This window comes from Mus caroli, chromosome 18 (genome assembly GCF_900094665.2).
Source record: "Mus caroli chromosome 18, CAROLI_EIJ_v1.1, whole genome shotgun sequence".
Classification (NCBI taxonomy): Eukaryota; Metazoa; Chordata; class Mammalia; order Rodentia; family Muridae; genus Mus; species Mus caroli.
Genome location: NC_034587.1, coordinates 43948045 through 43966995, shown reverse-complemented (window position 1 = coordinate 43966995; position 18951 = coordinate 43948045). Strand labels below are relative to the sequence as shown.

At 42.5% G+C, this 18951-nt stretch overlaps 1 protein-coding gene across 2 annotated transcripts in view; it reads right to left on the bottom strand.

The window, feature by feature from the left end:
• Commd10 (COMM domain containing 10) overlaps window positions 1-18951 on the bottom strand; it is a 126137-nt gene that overhangs the window by 102617 nt on the left and 4569 nt on the right. Inside the window, exons 3-4 of one of the 2 annotated variants that reach the window (XM_021150690.2) lie at window positions 18570-18680; window positions 14442-14597 (exon numbers count right to left, since the gene is read on the bottom strand). In XM_021150690.2, coding sequence (XP_021006349.1) covers window positions 14442-14597; window positions 18570-18680 — 267 coding nt within the window. The remainder of the gene's footprint in view (window positions 1-14441; window positions 14598-18569; window positions 18681-18951) is intronic. The other variant, XM_021150691.2, reaches the window with a different exon arrangement.

The following is an 18951-nucleotide window of genomic DNA, read 5'->3' as shown; positions in this document are numbered from 1 at the left end:
GGTCCTGAGTTCAAATTCCCAGCAACCACATGGTGGCTCACAACCATCCATAATGAAATCTGATGCCCTCTTCTGGTGTGTCTGAAGACAGCTACAGTGCACTTACATATAATAAATATATAAATAAATAAATAAATAAATAAAATATGTAATTAAAAAGAAAAAGAAAACAGCCCAAAGATTTGCCTACATGCAATTAATCAAGACATTTTCTCAACTGAGGCTCCCTCCTCCCAGATGACTCTAGTTTGTATCAAGCTGACAAAACACTATCCTATCAGGGTCTGGATTTAAATGTCAGCAAAATAAATTTAAAAGATGGAGAATAAACCACTGATAGTTTAAATATTTTTAACGCATTCCAGAACTAAATACAATACCTAAGCATCTAACAAATATTGTTTCTTACTTGAAAATATTACTAGTTAGTGATAAATGACTTTCTTTTGTCTCCTATGTCCATGCCAAGTTTTAACTTATAATTACTCTGTAAAACACAATTCTGAACATGTTCCAAGTTAACAAAAACGACTATAATAGCCGGGTGTGGTGGCGCACGCCTTTGATCCCAGCACTTGGGAGGCAGAGGCAGGCGGATTTCTGAGTTCGAGGTCAGCCTGGTCTACAAATTGAGTTCCAGGACAGCCAAGGCTACACAGAGAAACCCGTGCCCGAAAAAAAAAAAAAAAAAAAGACTATAATATTAACTCTATAAAGCTAAAAAAAATAATAACTATGGCTGGAGAGATGGCTCAGTCAGTAAAGCATTTGCCATACAAGCATGGCAATCAGGTCCCCAGCACCTATAAAATGCAGGGCAGAGAAAGAGGCAGGAAGATCCGGGGAGCTCACCGTCCAGCCAGTCTAGCCAATCCGGCTATGGGCTCAGTGAAAGACTGTCTCTCAAAACATACAGTAAAGAGTGATCTCTCTCTCTCTCTCTCTCTCTCTCTCTCTCTCTCTCCTGCTTGTGGACGTTGTACATCGTGGTGCGGAGCCTAGTGCGCACCACGATGTACAACGTCCACAAGCAGATTTGCAAAACACATTAAACTCAAGAAGAACGAAGACCAAAGTGTGGACACTTTGCCCCTTCTTAGAATTGGGAACAAAACACCCATGGAAGGAGTTACAGAGACAAAGTTTGGAGCTGAGACAAAAGAACGGACCATCTAGAGACTGCCATATCCAGGGATCCATCCCATAATCAGCCTCCAAAAGCCGACACCATTGCATACTCTAGCAAGATTTTGCTGATAGGACCCTGATATAACTGTCTCTAGTGAGACTACGCCGGGGCCTAGCAAACACGTAAGTGGATGCTCACAGTCAGCTATTGGATGGATCACAGGGCCCCCAATGGAGGAGCTAGAGAAAGTACCCAGGGAGCTAAAGGGATCTGCAACCCTATAGGTGGAACAACATTATGAACTAACCAGTACCCCAGAGCTCTTGACTCTAGCTGCATATGTATCAAAAGATGGCCTAGTTGGCCATCACTGGAAAGAGAGGCCCATTGGACTTGCAAACTTTATATGCCCCAATATAGGGGAATGCCAGGGCCAAAAGAATGGGAAGGGGTGGGTGGGGGGGGGGGGGGAGGGTATGGGGGACTTTTGGGATAGCATTGGAAATGTAAATAAGGAAAATACCTAATAAAAAATGTTTTAAAAAAATTGTACCTTAAGGTCGTTTACTAAAAAGGCATAGTAGTCACACATTGGAGGGAACAGTGACGTAATTCTGAAAGAGAGCACAGCTGGCAATGAGGCTGATGGATCTCCTAATATTCTGTTCAATGAGGGAAAAGATAATGGTAAAAGGCAGAAATTAGGATTTTCCTGTATCTAGGTATATATATAAAATGCAGCAAATCACATCAGCTGACTTTTCAGGTGACATCTTCAGAAATGAAGGCCCCCAGTCTGGAGTGCAGGGACAACCTCCTCTGGCACCGCATTTCCCTGGTCAGTCAGTCAGGTCTGGACTCTAACTCATTCTTCCCTCCTCCCTGCTGCTGGACAGCTCACCTAACTCTAGCTATCAGTTTCTTCACTTGGGTGAAAACTGAGGTAATCTGATTCAACCACTAAACTGAGCTTTGTGGGTGAAAGCTATTTATTTGTAAAAGCATTGGCAATGCGTATAAAATCAAACAGGAATTAACAATAAATACTGCCCTCCAGCCCCCCCTTTCAGGTCGCAATCACTGCCAATTCCTTTTTTTATTATTATATTTTATTTTTTTAATCTTTATTTCATGTGCATTGGTGTTCTGCCTGCATGTGTGTCTATGTGAGGATGTCGGAGCCGCTGGAACTGGAATTACAGACAGTTGTGGGCTGCCATGCAGGTGCTGGGAATTGAACCCAGGTCCTCTGCAAGAGCAGCCAGTGTTCTTAACTGCTGAGCCATCTCTCCAGCCCAGTCAATTACTTTTACAATAATTCTCTTAAGGGTCTTTTTAAGCCTGAGAACTTACAGACATTTAATTTGCTTCCATGTCTGCCTAGCTGATTTCAGGGCAGGTCTTTCCCATTTGTCCAAAAGTGTAATAACCTCTAATCTCTCTCTTCAAAAGCAGTTTAGGTGGGGACTGTGTCCCTTCTTACAGATTTGGTTCCATGACACAGTTCTGGAGTTGGCTTTACATGACTTGACTTCTCTTATGGCCACTGTGACCCCATCCTCTGAGGGTGGACGTGATTCTGTCCACATCACAGACAAAACCAAACCCTGCCTTACTCCTTCAGTGTGTCAGTGCAGGCTCTCATTTCTACTGTATCACTCATTTCTCTTCTTCATACATCTGCTATTTTTGTTTTTATAAAATCACATAGCTGTTTATTTTCAAATATGTTCTATCAAGTTGTCTCTTATTTAAAGCCAGAGTTGACTTTACATTCTGTTGTCAGAATGATATAAGTAATGACTGCTACATTATCAAGTAATTTAATGCATGTCATTCCCTGCTTTGTATAGGATAGGTTCCTAATGACAAGTGTGTGTAAAACTAAAATCAGAAAGAACAAAGGTAAGCGTCATTCTCATTGCCCTCAGAGACAAACCAAACCAAACCAAACCAAACCAAACCAAACCAAGCCAAACAAATAAACCAAACAAACATCTGGCATTAGACAATCTGTACTGACCAGCATGTTATATGTGATTTTTCTTAAATACTTTGTTCTAGTTAGGCTGCTGCTGCTGCTGTGATCAACACCATGACCGAATGCAACGTATGGAGGTTACAGCCTCTCGTGGAGGGAAGTCAAGGTAAGAAATGGCAGGCACTTGAGCAGAGAGCATGGCCGAGTACTGCTTACTGACGTGCTCCATCCGCCCTGGTCGCTGCCTTCCTTACAGCTCAGGCCCACCCATATCAGTGAGCTGGGCCCTCCTATATCAGTGAGCAGCTAAGACAATGCTCCCACATTCCTGTCATAGGCCGATCTGATGGAGGCAATTCTTTGGCTGAAGTTCCTCCTCCAAGGTGACACCTAGTTCATATAAAATTGACAGCAGAAGCTAACTATAAAAATTATCACATGAGTATGAATTTTAAGCAACAAGCCTAACAAAAACAACCTGGTCCTGTCAGAAAAGGGATGATTTCTACTTCTGAGTAAAGAATATTAATTTAATGCTCATGAGAATGTCTGTAAAATGGCACTTTTGCCTCAGTTTTCTGTCCACTTTTTAAATAGCTGTAGAAACAACGCCTTAGCCGTAGCTGCTGTGTAAAGCCAGCGAGCGATGCTCTCCACACTTAACATCCCAACTCCGGGAAGCACAGGAGGTCCCATTTCAAAACGCCAGCTAGTCAGCTGGTAAGGGAATGCTGCATCCCGCACACTCTAAGAATTGTAGCAGTGCTGAGGGCAAGCATATGGAAATCAAATGTCAGTAAATAAGTCAGGAGCCATCTGTGCAAATAACCTCACACAGTGACGTTGCCAAGTCTCTTCAACACAGTGAAAAAGACATTAGGTGATGAATGTGGCAGCTATCCACCAAGTGAATGGAGAGGGGGAAAAACAGACAGACAGACAGACAGACAGACAGAGAGAACAAGCAAGCGTTATAACACTAACATTCACCCCAGAGACAATGAAATGTGAGCCATTGTAGAGTCAGTTTAAAACCACAGGCCTCTCACAGATGCCCTGAACATGCCTAACAGTCCAGAGACTTCTTTTATAGATGCTACAGATGCATCGATGTGCATGTACGATGACAAGCTGGTCAGAACCACTCACCGCTCCTGGATGCTCTAACTCTGGCATTATCCCAGTGGTGTGACTGTTCTAAAACTTACTCAGCTAGCATTCAATAATGACATATTGTGCCCTAGGTACTAGTGTAGGCTTGCAGTTTAACATTGTAAAGAAAAAAACGAAAATACCTAATTTCCTGAAGTTAACATTCAAGCAGGTAAAAGATACATTAATGATTAATAAGTAAGCAATACTGTGTGGCACTGAGTGGTAAGAATAAAATAAAAGAAGGTTAGAAATGGTGGACAAAAGCGTAATTTTAAAGCACGTAGCCTGGAAAACAATGAGACCATACAAGGCTTAAGACCTGAGCTCCATCTTCAAAAGCTGCGTAAAAAGCCTGAGATGTGGCACAAACCTTTAACCCCAGCACTGCTACAGTGAAACGGGAGGTAAGACCCATAAGATAGGAGGTGGAGAGGCAGAATAGGCAGGGGGCTCTGCAGTGGAGCAGCAGAAACAAGAGAATTTTGGACTAAAAAAGTCTCGAAGGAGCATTCTGGTGGGAGCTTAGAAGACAAGAATGTGTACAATGGAGGGAGGCCTGGTTTCTGAGTCCAGGGAGAGCAAGGGCTCCAACCGGGACTGGCATCTGTGTGATGTTGTAGCAGAGAATCTAGCTGCAACCTGGCCTGAGAACTTGAGTGAGGCTGGGTTTAAAGGCAATGAACTACTCTGTTTGGTGGCCCTCAGGCTGGGGCACAGTCAGCGCTTGCTGCTCTCAGCCAGGTCTGTCGTGAGACCAGAGTAAGAAGCTTGGTGGGAAAGGTGTGTGGTTTCAATCCAAGCAGACAATAAAGGATTTGTAGCAGTTACAGAGACTCGTGCGAGGGAAGAGGAACCTGGCACTTTACACCAGGACAACACTTGTGGAAAATGCACAAGTTAAAAATGCAAATTCACTTGAAAGTGAAAGCTGGGTAGGTTTCTGAACTTCCATCATTATTAAAAGCCTCTTTCTTGTTTGTTTGTTTGTTTAAAAACTCCTGCTATATGTTGCCCAGATTTGTCCAGGACTCACTAATACAGCCCATGCCGTCCTTGAACTCGGGAGACCTTCCTAAGTGACTGTCTCCCTCCACAGACCATACAGTGCAGACCTCTGGAAAGACAACCCACTGAGCAGTGTCCAGAGGTCAGCAGAACATGCTGCCTTCTGCAAAAGTCCAAAGGAAACTGAACTGAACCAGTGATCTACTTTCAGCCCTCTGCTTCTCATGTTACCAAACCAAGCCTTAAGAGGTAGAAATGCGTATAACAAACATCACAACTTGGGGAGATGCCCGAACTATATTCTCAGGCTTAGACACAGGAGTCAGCACAGCCTCACTTTCAAGGTAACAACGAAATGTGTGCTTCTTGACCTACAGATTGATCCTATAATGAGACGTCTCTCCAAATTCAAGTTTGAGACATTGGTAAGACACATCAATGACTTTCACATTGCTACTGCTCTGTGTCAAAAATATATAAATAGTCCAAGTTTGAGGACAGTGAAAAGTCATTCAGCTAATGATCTCAAATTGGCAATGCTGAAAAAACAACAGCTGTATTTAGCAAGCGCACATCTTGGTGCACGATGACATCACCGGGGTAAGCTTGCTAACAGCACAGTTCTCTGGCATTAGCAAAATCTTTATTCAATTTGTTAATGGTTCTGCTCCCAACAAATTACTTGGAAGAGAATACATCTCCAAATAAGGCTGATTAAAGGTCTCTTAAATTAAAACCCTTTAAATTGACTGCTGTATCAACAGCAAAATCCATCACCTTTTTGTTCCCTAGAAAAATTTCCATCTCTCTCAAGCTAAAGGAACTCTTCCTATACTCTCACTTTTAAAGAGAAAACGTTAAATATCCAGAATTTAGTATTCTAACAAGATTCAAGAGTCGTAACATAAATGAAACACACACACACAATGCACACACACACAGAGTTTATAAAATACAAGAAAAATTAAAGTGAAAAAAAAACACTAGGAAACAAAAAATACAATTCACACCTCTTCACTGAACTGCTCTTTTCTCACCAATAAGTAGAAATATTCCTCTCTATAAGAAAAGCAGACAGACTGAATTTTAAAATAGCACAATTGGTGACTTAACCATTCATTCCTTGAGGATCTGCTATCTTCCAGAGACCACTACAACAGTTAAGCTACAACAAAGAGCAAAGCAGACAAACTGTTCTGTCCTTGTGGAGTTTGTAGGACAGGAGCAAACAGGGAAAATATAAAGTAGTATGGTACAAATAAGCTAAGCATCGATAAAAGGGTCTTCCAGTTATGAGGGTTTACGATAAATGCCACCTTTAAACATAGATCTGACGATGGTAAAGAAGGCAGCCATATGGATGCCCAGGCCAGAGAAGAGCCTCTGAGACAGAGATCAGAGGGAGTCAGAGAGGGCCAGGTGAGGGGTACCCAGCAGTGAAGGCTGAGCGAGGCTACAGGTCACACAGGCAACTGCAAGAAATGGATTCTACCAGGCCACCCAGGCAACTGCAAGAAATGGATTCTATCATAAGAAACACAGAAGGCCACTCAAGGATTTCTGAGAGAAAAGGAACAGAATAAGACAATCACTCCTGAGCTAGGAAAGGCTGAGAAGTAGTTCAGGCTACATTAAACTCCTTACAGACAGCCTGTAATCCCAGCACTCGGGAGGCAGAGACAGGCAGATTTCTGAGTTCGAGGCCAGCCTGGTCTACAGAGTAAGTTCTAGGACAGCCAGGGCTACACAGAGAACCCTATCTCGAAAAAGAAAAAAAAAAAAAAGAAGAATTATGTTTGTAACCAGTTGTGATGCTCTTAACCTTGGCCAGAGAAGCAGTGGGCAGAGGTCAGTATAGCAACAAAATGCTTAAAGTAAGAGACCGCACGCTCACCCATAAATGGAACATTTATATCAATTCCTCCATCCCAAGGCTCAGGGAACATCACAGAGGTGAGCTAAGAACCAGGGGACAGCAAGGAGTACTGGGAAATATTGTCTTTTGGACGTGATGTGACTACTGCACTCATCAATACCAGTCAGCTGTGGTCACCTGCACAAGTCTACAGAAGAGCAAGCCAGCAAGCTGTGAGGGAGGGGATCACGAGGCCCTATCCCTAGCTGAGGAGCTATTTGTAGCTGTTGGCTGGTGTAGGGATGTGGCCAGCAAGTAGGTTCCCTATATGCATGGCCCCATAGTTAGCTGGACTCAGTGGGGTTCTTTTTCTTTAATTGAAGAACATGAAGTTGGAAGGAAGCCATGTTGGACTAAGACGGAGAAAAGAGGGTTACTAAGATCAAAATGCACTTTATATATGTATATAATTCTCAACAAATAAACAAAGATACCCTAAACAAAAACAGGTACTCAACAATGAAATAAACAATTGACTGTTATAGTTAATACAATAAATCTTGTAATGGCTTAAAGGGAGTTATTTTAGTGTTTAGAAATATTACTGTCTTAGAAAACCTTGACCATATATTTTTAAATGCAGGTAAACCATGTCCAAAGACAATAAAATTTCATCATGCAACACAATGGCTATATATTTTGAATAAACCTATATGTAAATGGTGACAAGAATAAGAGGAAGCTGTGCTTGACAAAAGGAAAATCACATTGAACACACTGTGAACTTTCAAAACAAACGGGTTAAACTTAAAAACTCTCAATACATAAATCCTCTTAAAAAGAGAAATCAATGCACAAGCTACTTTAGGAAGGGTCATGATTGGCTTTCCAGACATTCTCCATTGCCTTTTTAAAGGTATTTTAGAAAAAAACATACAAAAACACAATTTAAGAGCAATGCCTCAAAAAGAAAAGTTTCAGAAACAAAGTTATTACTGGCAAAAACATTTGACACAACAGTTTTTACTTTTAATATGGTTCGAATATATTAAGGAATTCTAAATAAAAATGTAATGAATACAATTAAGAATAATGCTCATTTCCTGTGGTTTATACCGAAGTATCATGATCACATAGCATTGGGACAATGTCCAAAAGCCCTGCTGACAGACAGCTCTGATAAGGATGCAAAGCCGGATGTGCAGCACAATGTCCGTCTCCAGGAGATTAAGACAGTGCTTTGAAAAGTGAAGAGACAGAACTGAAAACTCCCCGCAGTAAAGCGCTGGAAAAGGCGATTATGATGGTTTCTCAGTACTCTAGCCAACCTCCCAGACCCAAATACTAAAGACAGAAAGAGCTGTTTTCCACTATACCTTTCAACTACTTCTCAATTTACCTCTGAGAGGGACACCAAACTCACACAATGGGAAGATGCAGGCTTCTTATCAAATGCTGCTGGAAGCTGGCTATGCATAAGAACACAAACTGGGCTCTTACAGCATATGCAAAAATTCATTCTAAGTCATTTAGATACTTAAATACCGGGTATCATGAATGTTACCTGGGAAGAGCTTTTCTGCAATGCTCTGGCGGTAGAGCTTAGGATATAAAACCAAAGGCGAAAGTCACAGATTAAAAAAAGTAACTGTGACTGTGCTAAACTCAAAGTCCTTGAACAGCAAGGTGCAAAACAGAAAAACATCATATTATCTAATAAGTATTCAAAAATAAATAAATAAAAGAATCCAAACAAGGATGTACAAAAAACAATCCAGTTTTTTAAATGGGTGGAGCTGGGCTGGAGACATGACTCAGCAGCTGGAGACATGACTCAGCTGCTGAGAGCACTCGCTGCTTTTCCAGAGGACCTGAGTTGGGTTTCCAATATCCACATCAAACTGCTCAAAGCACCCATCACTCCAGCTCCAGGACACCGGACACCCTCTTCTGGCCCCCTCTGGCTTTGACACTCAAGTGCACAGGCACAGGCACACACACACACACACACACACACACACACACACACACACACGAACACCAAGTTTAAAAATAAAAATAAATCTTAACAAAACAATTAAAAATGGAGAATTAAAAAAAAAAAAAAAAAAAGCCAGACGTGGTGGCACACGCCTTTAATCCCAGCACTAGGGAGGCAGAGGCAGGCAGATTTCTGAGTTCGAGGCCAGCTTGGTCTACAAAGTGAGTTCCATACCAAGAATATGTGAAACTAAACCAGGGAGGAGTGTCACCTCAAAATGTTAGAAAGCTGTTGTCTTAGTGAGGGCTGCATTGCTATGAAGAGACACTATGACCACGGCAACTCTTATAAAGGACAGCATTTAACTGGGGCTGGCTGACAGTTCCAGACGTTCAGTCCATTATTATCATGGTAGGAAGCGTGGCAGCCTACAGGCAGACTTGGTGCTGGATAAACCAAGGATTCTACATCTTGATAGGAAGACAGCCAAGAGGAAACTGAAACTGTCTTCCGCAGGCAGCCAAGAGACTGGAATTCTATACTGGGTGGAGCTTAAGCATAGGAGACCTCAAAGCCCACCCCCACAGTGACACACTTCCTACTCTAACAAGGCCATACTTCCCTATGGGCCAAGCATTCAAACACATGAGACTATGAGGGCCAAACCTATTCAAACCACCACAGCTGTTATCAAGAAGACAAGAGGGGCAGGAGAGACAGCTCAGTGGTTAGAAAGACTAGCTGTTCTCCCACAGGACCCCAGTTGGATTGTCACCACCCACAACCATCTGTAACTCCAGTCAAATGGGGATCTGACACCCTCTTCTGGACTCCTGTAGGTACCAGGCACACAATTAGTACACAAACATACATCCAGGGAAAACACCCATAACACATAAAATAAATGAAGATTTAAAATTAAAAAGAGAAGACAACAGCTGGCAAGAGAACAGACAGAAGGGACCCCTCATGCTGACACTACAAATGTACATTGGTTCATCCATTACTGAAAACAGCAGGGGTGTGCCTCAACACTGAAAACTGCCACTGATGGATTCTGGGAGCTGGAGTCACTGTTATCAGCCCGGTAGCCACTACTGAACCCACCAACCTCCAGAAGAAAGATCCAAACCCACAGCCACACAGACAGCTCTGGTGAAACTCAGCGGCTCACAAAGCAAAATGTATAGGTAATGTAGAGGTATGTACGTAAGGACAGCTCTGTGGGAAGGCAGGAGAATCTGAGGACAGTAGGCAAACAAGGGAAGATGTGACGAAGAACGGTCACTATGCAGTATGCACACATACGGAACTGTCAAAGACAAATTTAGTAAAGGCAAAAGCGACTTGAAAATAGAACTACCATATGTACCAGGGATCCCAGCTAAGTAAATATCCAAAAGAAATGAAGCTAGCATCTTGAAGACACCTGCATGCCCATGTCCACTGCAGCACTGTTCACAATGCCAAGACACACTAACAACCTAAGTGTCTTCTAGCGGATGAATGAGTAAGACTATAGAATCACAGTGGAATATTATTCAATCATTAAAAAGATAACTTGGGGACTGAAGAGAAGGCTCAGTGGTTCAGCACTTCACACCCATATAAAGACTCAAAAACAACTGTAACTCATGTTCCAGGTTCTCCAACGCCCTCTTCTGGCCTCTGCTGACACCAGTCCTACACATGGTACATATATATACACATACACGATGACAAGACACAATCAGCTCTTTCCAGTTTCTTCCAGGCTTCCCAACTTTATTCTCTCAGAGGCGGTTTTATTATATTACTTCCATGTCCTGGATGTCCTCAACTTGTGACCCTCCTCCCTCAGACTCCCAAGCTGGTAGGATAACACAGGTCACAATACCCAGCTCTCAAGTTTCTTTTTTCCATTTTGCATATTTCCTAACTGCAACTGGCTATTTTGATTCTTAAGCAGCATCTAAACTTATCACTTCCTAGGAGGAGAGAAGAAGGCTCCTTCTGAAGGTAGCTGCTCAGCAACACTGAGGACTACCTCCCAGCTAGAGCCTCACACAGGCAAACGGCACAGACCTGCCTGGCTGGATGTACCGGAAGCAGACGCTGCAACTCGGAAGGAAATCACAAGCAAAACTAGAATAATATGGAGAAGATTTTCCAAATAGAGATGTTTAAAAGAATAAAGTTCAAGGAAACAAAATGGAAGACTAAAATATGCACAGGAGGGAAGAAAACAAAGAAACGGAAAGGATGAAGAGCCAGGAAAAACTCAGAGGACAGAAGGACGGCCAGACAAGGAGGAGAACTCAGCTGGAAACCACAGGGAACATTTGCTAGACACTGGGGGGTAATATTTAGTGTGAGACAGTGTTTTCTCCCCAAACTGGGAACACGTCAATCAAGAAGACAAGAAAATAAGGCAAAGGAGGGCTGGGGAGATGACCGAGTCAGTAAAGGGATTGCTAAGCTAGCATGAAGACCCAGTACAGATGCCCAGCATCCATGGAGACAATGGGTACATCTGTAACTTCCACAGCAGCAAGACAGAGACAGGCCAGCACAGGGGCTCACAGGCCATCCCAGTCTACTTGAATCAGTGAGTTCCAGGTCCTACAGAGAGACGCCTCCCAAAACAAAAGGTGTCAGGAGTGGGGTGGGGAGAGATTGAGGGAAACACCCAACATGACCCTCTGCCATTCACACACACACACACACACACAAACATGCATATGGATCACATAAAAACAAAACAGTGGGGAACCTGTGTAGACTGTGGGGAAAAGTCTCTATTCACCAATACTGAAAATATCTATGCAAAAATGTATCTGAAAATAATTGAAAGAAATCTATTTTTAAAAAGCTCCTATCCCTAATTAGTGATTACCACACTTACCACAGGGCAGGTCATTATACATAAAGAAGTCATGTCTTGGAGACACTGCTCACATTCACGAGGCCTTGGGCTCAATCACCATTATCACAAAAACAGTGTTTCTGAAGAATTAATTGAACTATTTCTAGTATCTAACAATAAACAATCAGAACCAATGTTTTAAAAATAGCATATTTATAACAGCTTTAAAAACAGAATAAAATACTTAGCTATAAAATAACAAAATATGCACAGGCTCTGTGATAAAAATAAAGAACACTGCCAAAAGAAATCAAAGAAAAGATTAATAAGTGGAAAAATTTATACCATACTGCTAAGAATTTATTCCTGCACCAACTCGTCATTAAATCAAACATAATCTTAATCAATACGCCAGCAGTACTATTTGCAGATAACAAAAGTCAATTTCCCAAATGTATATGTAAGTGTAAGAAACTAGAACATCCGAAAAAAACATGAAAGTGAGTACAAAGCCATAAAGCTCAGACTAATTTCTGATTGTGTGTGTGTGTGTGTGTGTGTGTGTAGGGGCCTACAGAGGCAGGCAGAGGAATGTCATTCCAGGGGGCTGAAGTTAAAGGCTTCTGTGAACTACCTGGCATGACTACTGAAAGTAGAACCTGGGTCCTTTGCAGCAAGCACTCTTTACTGTAAGCAATCTCTCCAGATCCACTCACACTCATTGGTTGTGTGTGGGAAGGTGTGTGGGTGTTTGTGTGGGTGTGGGTGTGGGTGGGTATTTGTGTAGGTGTGTGCAGGTCACTCTCTATGTATATCCTGGAATTCACTACTACGTAGATCAGGCCAGCCTCAAATTCACAGAGATCCAAATGTCTCTGCCTCCTGAGCCTTGTGATTAAAGGCTTGAGCCACGCCTGGCCTTCTTATTACAAAGCTCCAGCAATTAAGGCGGAGGAATGCTAGGATAGACAAAAAGGTCAAAGGACTTTGACAAAGGGTAGGGATAATGTGGAGACAAAAGGATAAATGTCCATAGCAACTGTGGTGACAATACTGGCACTTGGCACGATGAACAGAAAACCATGGACCTCAGCCTGCACTGTGCACCTTACCAAAGCGTCGTCGTTCAAAATGGATCTCAGACTTACATGCAAAGGTCAACACTGTATAAAACACTGACGAGGAACAGAAGAGCAACCATTTCAATACTCAGCTGTCTATAAACTCCTAGGCACAAAACTAGGCATGGTCTCAAGAACAGACCAAAGGATACACGGAGTACCAACATAGGATACATGGGGCACCAACATAATTAAAGTGTGAGCTGTGTGGAGCAGGCCATTGTGGAAAAAAGAAAGGCAGCTACAGACCGGCAGAGACACTGTCCAATCACAGATCGCACAGAGCATCACATCAAGAATTAGAACTTCAATTGGAATTCAATTCCAACCTAAAGGAAGGCAAGCAAGCACCCTCCATACAGTATAACTGAAAAAATTAAAAAATGCACTTCTATAGGATATATGCCTGGAATACAGTGAAAGCTATATCTGTCTTATCTAGTATGGAGTACAGTTAAGCAAAATATCCAGACACTTTACCACAGGATACATATGCACAAGTACATAAAAACAATATCAAAACTGTGTACTGAGGGAAAGTAAGCTAAAAACACAAGCTAGCACTGCAAACCTAATGCAACAGTTTTAATTTAATAATAAAAAAAAAATCCCCTGGCAATCCTAAGTGCTGCACAGTGTGGAACTGCTGAACCCAGCGTATTCCTGCTAACGCTGAGCAACACCAATGATCCTTCAGAGATGCTCCTGGAGGCAAAGGAGCTGCTCCCAGCTCGAGAGCCCGGATGTACCATAAATAGGAGGGCAAAACCTTTAGCCAGATATCAGCAAATCAAACCAGCGACATATTAAAAGGATGACGCACAAGATTTACCCCGGGAACACAAAACTGTTTGCACATCAGAAGATCAAAGTAACACAGAGACTGTGCTGGGAAAGGCACCGTCTGCCTGACCATGCCTACTCTGTGAGACCATGCCTGCTCTGTGAGACCCGGTCAGCAGAGCGCCTTGTGAAGCTGACTTACTGCTCTGCCGGTGCTTGCTCTATGGGCACTGGCACGTGGTAAGCACCCACAGTGCAAGGGGCTCTGCTAGGCAGGAATGCATCCACAAAACCAAGCAAGAATTACGTGTAACAGTAAGTCTCACCCAGGAGTACAAAGAGATCACTGAAACAGGGCATAAGGGTACTACTGCCTCATTCCTACTCTTGAATTACAGAGGCATATTTTAAACAGTCAAAATTAAATCATGTTGTGGTAACAAATATTAATATATAGAAAAGACTCAACGGGAATATTCAACTTGACTTTTCACCTTATTTTACCTCTTAACAAAAATATTATCATTTGTAAGACTGGGTGCTATAATGTTTTTGAGAAAGATGTTTGGGACAGCATGTCCTGTACCTTGTGAGGGCCCAGGATCCTCTGGCGGAACTTCTCAACTGTCTCCTGACCCATAGCCGACCAAGCACTGGCAAAGGCTTCCGCTTTGTCTTTCGTAAGATGAATCGTCTCTAATTGCTGCTGCAGTGCTGCTGGCTTCACGTTGTGATACACTGCCTGCCAAAGACAGGGAAGGACGCACACCCTCAGGTCACATGGAGACTTGACTACAGCAATACATGCATATTTAAAGCAAACTAAGTAGTGTGTGTGTGTCTGTCTGTCTGTCTGTCTGCTTACTTGCGAGTGAGAGTACATGAGTGTAAGTTATGGGCCCATGAAGGCCAGGGGCATTGCATTCCTGATGCTAGCACATTACAGTGCTTTTAAGCAGCCCGAAGCAGATGCTGGAAGCTGAATCTCACTTCTCTGCAAGAGCAGTAAGTGCTCTTAACTGCTGAGCTATCTATATCTCCAGCCTCAGCACTAAAACTATTTAAACCAAAAAGACTTCAGGGAACTCTCGCACGCATTTTCACCAGTTCTATTAATATACGAAGCCAGCAGCTAAAGTTCATAGTCAGTAGGCCTAACTTGTTCAGGCCAAATGCTTCATTTTGCCTGTGGTTTAAATAACACCAAAACTACTTAGGAAAGTTTCATTCCATTCATTTCATTTAATTACTTTGAAGTTTACAATGGTCTCAGCAAACAAACTTTTCCCAAGGAATCCTTAAAACTACCTTTTATCTAACCAACTGAAGTTACACATAATAAAAAAGTTAAATAATTTTAACAATGTATCTGTTCTGTTCCCTACCCAAGTTGAGAACAACTTTCCCACAATCCCCTGTGCTGTTCTCTTCAACTATCGTTTTCTCTACTGAAGGTTCACCGAGCTTAAGCACAGCCATCGTTAGGCTCCACATTAAGGTCTGAATGTGAAGTGTCCTTCCCAGGTTCATAAGCATGAGCACTAAGTCCCAGCTGGCGGCACTCTCTTTGGAAGATATAGAACCTTTTAACACACGGCCTATCTAGAGCAGGGCATTATGGGTCACAGCCTGCCCCTAATTAGGCCTGAGCTCTCTGCTTCCTAACTGTTGATGCAATATAACCAGTAGCTGCATGCTCCCATCGCCCCAGTCACAAGTCATTCCCATCTCCACGCTTTGCAGAATGTACTGTGCCCCTTAAAATCTCATCAGCCAAAATAAACCTTTCCTACTGTGGGTCATGTGATTGGTTACAATAACAACAAATAACAGAAAAATGGTATATGGAGTGTGGCTGTTCCTGTGATAAACCTGACCATGGGGATTATAGGCCTTTGTAATTAGCATATGAGAGAACTATAACCACAGGCTAGAAGAGATCCAGAATGCTCTAGGGAGAACATGATGCTGACTCTGATATTAATGCTGACAGGCAAGATGACGCTCAAGAGGTTTCAGAGAGGAATAAGGATGATCAGAAATGGAATAAGAAGTCATTCATGTGACATTCTGACAAACTGTGTGACTACACTCTTCACGTGTCCTGAAATTTTGAGTGAGACCAAATTAAAAAATAATGGACTGGGGGCTGAAGAGAGGGCTCGGCAGTTTATGAGCACTGGCTGCTCTTCCAGAGGACCTAGATTCAGTTCCCACCACCCACGTGGCAGCTCCCAACTGTCTATAACTCTAGCTCCATACCCTTTTCTGGACTCTGAGGGCACCAGACACACACAAGGTACACAGACAGATGCAGACAGTATCCAGACAGACCCATAAACATAAAAGATAAAGGATAATGTGTTTGGTGGAGGAAATGTCAAGGCAGTACACAGTCTGTAGCATGGTTACTGCTCACTGCTTTTAACCAGGTTTTGGAAGGTAAAAAGAAAAGAGATTTAAAAATGAAAAGAAATAAACTGGAACACAGAACTAAAGACAGGGCAGGCACAGTGGATGCAGGCACAGAGGTACTGATTGCTAAGGTGAGGAATGAGACTAAGGAAGAAAGCCTGGCACTTTACACTTCCCATTGGAACAATAGGAATGAAGCACTTGGAACAAGATGCTACCCCCTGAAGCCTCTAGGGCAGAAAACACACAGAGTGCCTACACAGACACAGTTCCAGGGCTAACAGCTGGAAAATGGTTGCCTGGGTTACTGCTCTCCCACACAAATGATGCTGCAGCTATGATAAACGGGTGCTCAGCTACATCTCAACCCTGCAGGAGAAACTGAGAGCAGCATTCATACACTGCAGGTTCTGTAGCTAAGCAGAATGCAGGAGTTATAGCATTATGGCGACTTGCAGGTAACAGAAAACTAATGAGGTCAGACCGTGTATAGTGGTGAGAATCCCTGAATGGAGTGCTTGACTAGGTTGTTCACGTAGTTGCAAAGATGAACCCAAAGGTGCAACAGAGACAGCAGCATTTGAATACCAGAAATGCATGGCATCCACTGAGAAAAGCTGCAGGTGCCAAGTGAAGCCAGGCCAAGACAGAAATCCATTGTGCCACAGGGCCGCCTAAGCCCACTGGGATCCACATCATGCCATGTTAGCTCCAGATGCTAGGCACAAAACTGCAAAACCTGACTTTCCCTGATGTGTGCTGATCTCTCCATGGCATGTCACCTTTTTAAATGGGAACTGTTTGTTTGTTTGTTTGCTTGTTTTACAAGAGTTCATAGCTAAAAAACTGCTCTGAGTTTCCGAAAGGGTTTGGTCTTTGGACCTTTGAAAAGCGTAGAACTTAAAGCTATGGAGAAGTCTGAATTTAGACTANTTTTTTTTTTTTTTTTTTTTTTTGATTTTTCGAGACAGGGTTTCTCTGTGTAGCCCTGGCTGTCCTGGAACTCACTCTGTAGACCAGGCTGGCCTCGAACTCAGAAATCCGCCTGCCTCTACCTCCCAAGTGCTGGGATTAAAGGTGTGTGCCACCACTGCCCGGCTAGACTAAATTCTTATTTCATTATGAGATGCAAAGAGAATGTGGAGGCAAAGGGTAGAATGTTATGGTTTCAGTATGAAGTGTTCCCCAATAGGCTAGTGTGTTTAAAGGCTTAATCCCTAGCTAGTGGCTGTTTGGAGAGGCTATGGAGAGGAAATGGGTCCTGCTGGATCACTGGAGAGCAGGCCATATTCGTTAGAGCCCAGTTCCAACTGCAGGGCAAGCTCTGCACTTCCTGATCTGCAGAAATATGAGTGGAATGGCTTAAACTCCTGCATCACGGACAGGAGCTGCTCCCACATCTTCTCATCCCTCCTCCCTGGAATCAAACTGTAAGACAAAATAAATCCTTTCTAAAGCTGTTCCTTCAGGTATTCTCTCGTGGTAACAAATTCCATCTATAGCCTCCATAAGGTGGCAGCAGCTGCCTGACAGCTTGTCCTAATGGTATCTGTTCTCTACAAGGCCCATGAAACCACAGTACTGTTGAATCTTTCATTTTACAAGTATCCTATTTAATAAACTGATAGGCATTTTCTAAAATATTATTTTAAGCTCAGCTATGTTAAGCTAAGCTTATAAAAGTGGTAATAAATAAATAAATAAATAAATAAGATTCTGGCCCATGATACATTCCAGGTCCTAGTGATGGAAACAAGCTGATGTGTGTGAAATAATGAAAGACGACCAACATGCCCTACTGGAATGACCAAAGCACGCAAATAAGGGAAGGAAATCCAAGCAATGTGGGCTGCAGTGATAGGACTTATGGGCATGAAAATCGTGGAATGAATCTGAGAAGAAATGGTATAGGAAGGAAACTCAAGAGTTAAAAAAAACAAAAATGCCATTGTTTCTTTTCTGAATCATCCTGATCAAGTGCATGCCACCCTATCACCTGCTCAACTTCCTAAAGGGAAAGTGTTCACTTTTCCAATCATGCCAAGAAACAAAGAGTTAAAACCAGAGGAAGGCCCAATTGAGTGGGACATCTTTAACTACTACTATATCAGTTACTTTTGCAGAATGAAGTGCTATGGAAAGAAGCCAGGCATTCTAAAATGGTTCAGTATATTGAAACTCTTGATTAAAATATTCTGCTACATTTCATCTTATATAGATATATAGATATAGAGAAAGCCACAGATATTAAAGTCATGAAAATATGAAGTCAACAGGAAATTTGAGGCAATAAAAATACCTGTTCCAAAACAAATGATATTGTCTCCAGAACCAGGTGAAGTTCTTGTTTCTCTAGAGAGAATGCAGCCTGAAGTTTTTCTTCCTCTTCTTCACTGAAACTGCTCTCGGCCTACAAACACAGCACTCGGTCAGCACAGAGCACACGCTCAGAAGACCCCCTTCCTCATGTAGGAAAAGGGAAGGCCGCCGTGAAAGGAAAGTGGTGTGCTTATACTCTACATTATGACGTGCATTCCAGACAACTGTAAGAAATTAAACAATCCTTCTGTGGGGACGCTGGGCTGAGGAATGGGTGGCTTTTTGCTCAAATTTTACACCATCTTAGACACCTATACTTTATATTCCTGGTTTACATATGGTTTTCTTTTTTTTTTTTTTTT